At 40.6% G+C, this 2932-nt stretch overlaps 1 protein-coding gene across 1 annotated transcript; it reads right to left on the minus strand.

Moving 5' to 3' along the window:
- Positions 1-485: 485 nt before the first annotated feature.
- LOC127095339 (uncharacterized) lies at positions 486-1241 on the minus strand. The gene has a single exon (XM_051034045.1). It carries the CDS (start codon positions 1239-1241, stop codon positions 486-488), a length of 756 nt encoding a protein of 251 aa, XP_050890002.1.
- Positions 1242-2932: the final 1691 nt, after the last annotated feature.

Raw genomic sequence — 2932 nt, forward strand, 5'->3', positions numbered from 1 at the left:
TAACCCATAGGTAGCCGAGCTACGAAGACTCTGATTCTCATACTCAGATGAGATACGTAGGCAGTGAATGTGACATCCTTGCGAGTCATTTTCTTTTAACCTTCCTTTTAGTAAATAATACTTTAGATATACCTACACCCTTTAGACTAGAACGACACTTATGAAAAGGGCTCCCTAGGAGTACCTAGGATGTTTTGGGTGCTTAAAACCTTCCCATTGCATAACCATCCCCCTTACCCAGATCTCTGACATTTTTACTATTTTTTGATCCGATAAAACTTTTAGGTTTTTATTCTCTTTCTAACCATTACTTTGGATAAATAGAAGTGCGGTGGCGACTCGACTTGTATGGTTTACCTTGGATTTAGTCAATATCTCTAATGGTAACGAATACCCTGCTACACGCTCCACACAAGGTCTCTGAAAAGAAAACATTGTGAGGTTTTATGGACCAGAAAATTATGATACTTACAAAAACCCCTCTTTTATATTTGTTCTAGAGGGGGAATTTTAGCGCCAGGAGGCACTATCATTTGACCATCTTTAACAAGTAAATCGAAGATTTTATCACATTTAGTGATGTCGAAGGTATAAGTCTTCTTAGGGAACCTAGTATCCTTATCTGGTTCGACTGGATTTTTTCCGCTCGAGGGAGTCAGGACTTTGCAGGAATATGGTGGTCCTTGCTTTAGTTCAGCAAGATTGATCTCACTTTCGTCAAAATCTACATGTTCCCCAAACATTTCAAGTTCGTCGTTGCCTAATTCGACATATGTTATTCTATCCTTCCTATTGTTTTTGTTTGCTTTGGCTTTCTCAGCCTTCAAACGCTTTACCTGCTGAACTCTATCAGCCAACTGGGCCATATCTCTCAGGTGTTGTGTATCCAACTTTTTCCTAATAGAATAGTCGAGGCCACCAACGGTCATTTCGACCAATTCATGCTCAGGCACTTGCGTAAAACATCTTGCCTTAAGCAGACGAAACCTGTTCAGGTAATCATCTATTGATTCAGTAAACTTTTGTTTGATACTATCCAACTCTTTCAGACTTATCTTCGACTTCCCTATGTAAACTTGCTTATGGAACAGTCTTTCCAAACGAGTCCAAGTGTCAATGGAATTCGCTGGTAATGTGGTGAACCACGTAAAGGCGTTCTTCATAAGAGAACTTGGGAAATATTTTATCCTAATACTCTCATTATTTGCAATTTCCCCCTCATCTATGAGGTATATGACCATGTGTTCTACAGTGGATTCACTAGTATCCCCAGAAAATTTGGTGAATTTAGGAACTTTTCACCTAGGGGGTAATTCCGCCTGCAGAATGTACTCAGATAAAGGGGACATATAATTTAGTCTATGGAGGCCAACGTCTATCCCATTTCGCGCCATGATTCTTTCGACCATGACTTCCAGATTATTAGCTACTTCCATGTTATCGCATCGAATTTATTGTACGAGTTCGTCAGCATTTTGGTGCCTATTTGCCATCACTACCCTTGGCTCCCTCTCTCTTGGGATCCATTGTTCATCCCTAGGGGCTTCAACCCTAGGTGGTTCCACTCCTATCCCTTGATTCACCACGTTCGGTTGTGGTGCATTTCGTGGGACCTAGTTAATGGTAAGGTCATCTTTGACGGCTACTCCTTGATTCTCTCTTGTCCATCCCCTCTGAGGATGTCGAGGAGGTTGTGGAACACCAAAGAAATCTGCAACGCACGTCATCTGCGCTGCCATTTGTTAATTCGAGTGGGTAGTATCTTGGATTAATGGATTGAATATTTTATCCATTGTTTGGGCAAGGATTTGGACCATTTCATGGTTACTTTCGTCCATTTACTGCCTCAACACCGCTGCGGAATTATTCATCATATTAGACATATGGGTATGAAGACCCACCCCTAAAGGTTGGTTTTGACCCAAATTGTTTATACTAGGCCCAAATCCTTGAAATGGTGAAGATATATTCTTCAGTGCGTCGGGATATGTTGACGTCGAATTATGTAAATTCACCATCATCGTATTTGACACGCCAAAGGGCTGTTCGGGACCATTCGCTGGCATCGAAAATCCACTCACATAAGGCCTAAAAATTTGATTTCCCCTTGGAGGGGGGTCCCTGGTGGACCCTGTGTTCCTAAAGGATTTGATGGTGGGACTTGTGGCCCCACATAAGATAAAATATGCCCACTATGGGCCCTCGAACGCACAGGCGTCGAATTCGCCGTGGATGGTACTAGTTCAGCAACAGGCACCTCAACCGTACTTCCCCATGGCGCTGAAGTAGGGGGTGGTTCTCCATTATTATCTGGAGGATTCTGATTATTTGGTGGAATCATCATACTTCTCGTGTACCCTCTCTTTGGTCTATCCTCGTTGATTGTGGCTACTTTACCAGTTCTCAATAACATGCAACAGAGTTACACAAAGAGATACTGGAAAACGAAGAACGAGTAAAGGTTTTCTTTTAAAAGCGAAGCACATGTCCCACTGGGCGTGCCAATTTGTTCACCGTGAAAATTGGTAAACAACCACTGATCTTCCAAATTACAGAAACTTTGATTACTCACAGGGTCGATCAGATTGATCCTAGGACATGTGCTATTGTTCTAAAAAACCGTATATAAAAGATGGACACTTCAGCAATATCCTTGAAGAAAGAATGTTTAGTTAAAGAATTCTTAAAAAGATAAATGGTATAAATGCAAGTAAAGTCTAAAACAATGCTTGATAAATGACTAGTAATAAAGAATAATTGCTGAACTGAAAGATGTAAATGAACTTTGATTGATATAAATATAATGGTGTTGTCAAACGTACATTCTCAATTGTACTCTTTTCTCTACACACCGGATACTTTAAGTAAATATGATTGATTGTACATCAACTTGAACACCCTAATCCTAACATTAAGACGCCTATTTATACTA

This window comes from Lathyrus oleraceus, chromosome 6 (genome assembly GCF_024323335.1).
Source record: "Lathyrus oleraceus cultivar Zhongwan6 chromosome 6, CAAS_Psat_ZW6_1.0, whole genome shotgun sequence".
Classification (NCBI taxonomy): Eukaryota; Viridiplantae; Streptophyta; class Magnoliopsida; order Fabales; family Fabaceae; genus Lathyrus; species Lathyrus oleraceus.

Bases quoted from the DNA above. Each gene is read 5' to 3' on its own strand.
- LOC127095339 (XM_051034045.1), bottom strand. From the start codon at position 1,241: ATGGTCATATACCTCATAGATGAGGGGGAAATTGCAAATAATGAGAGT.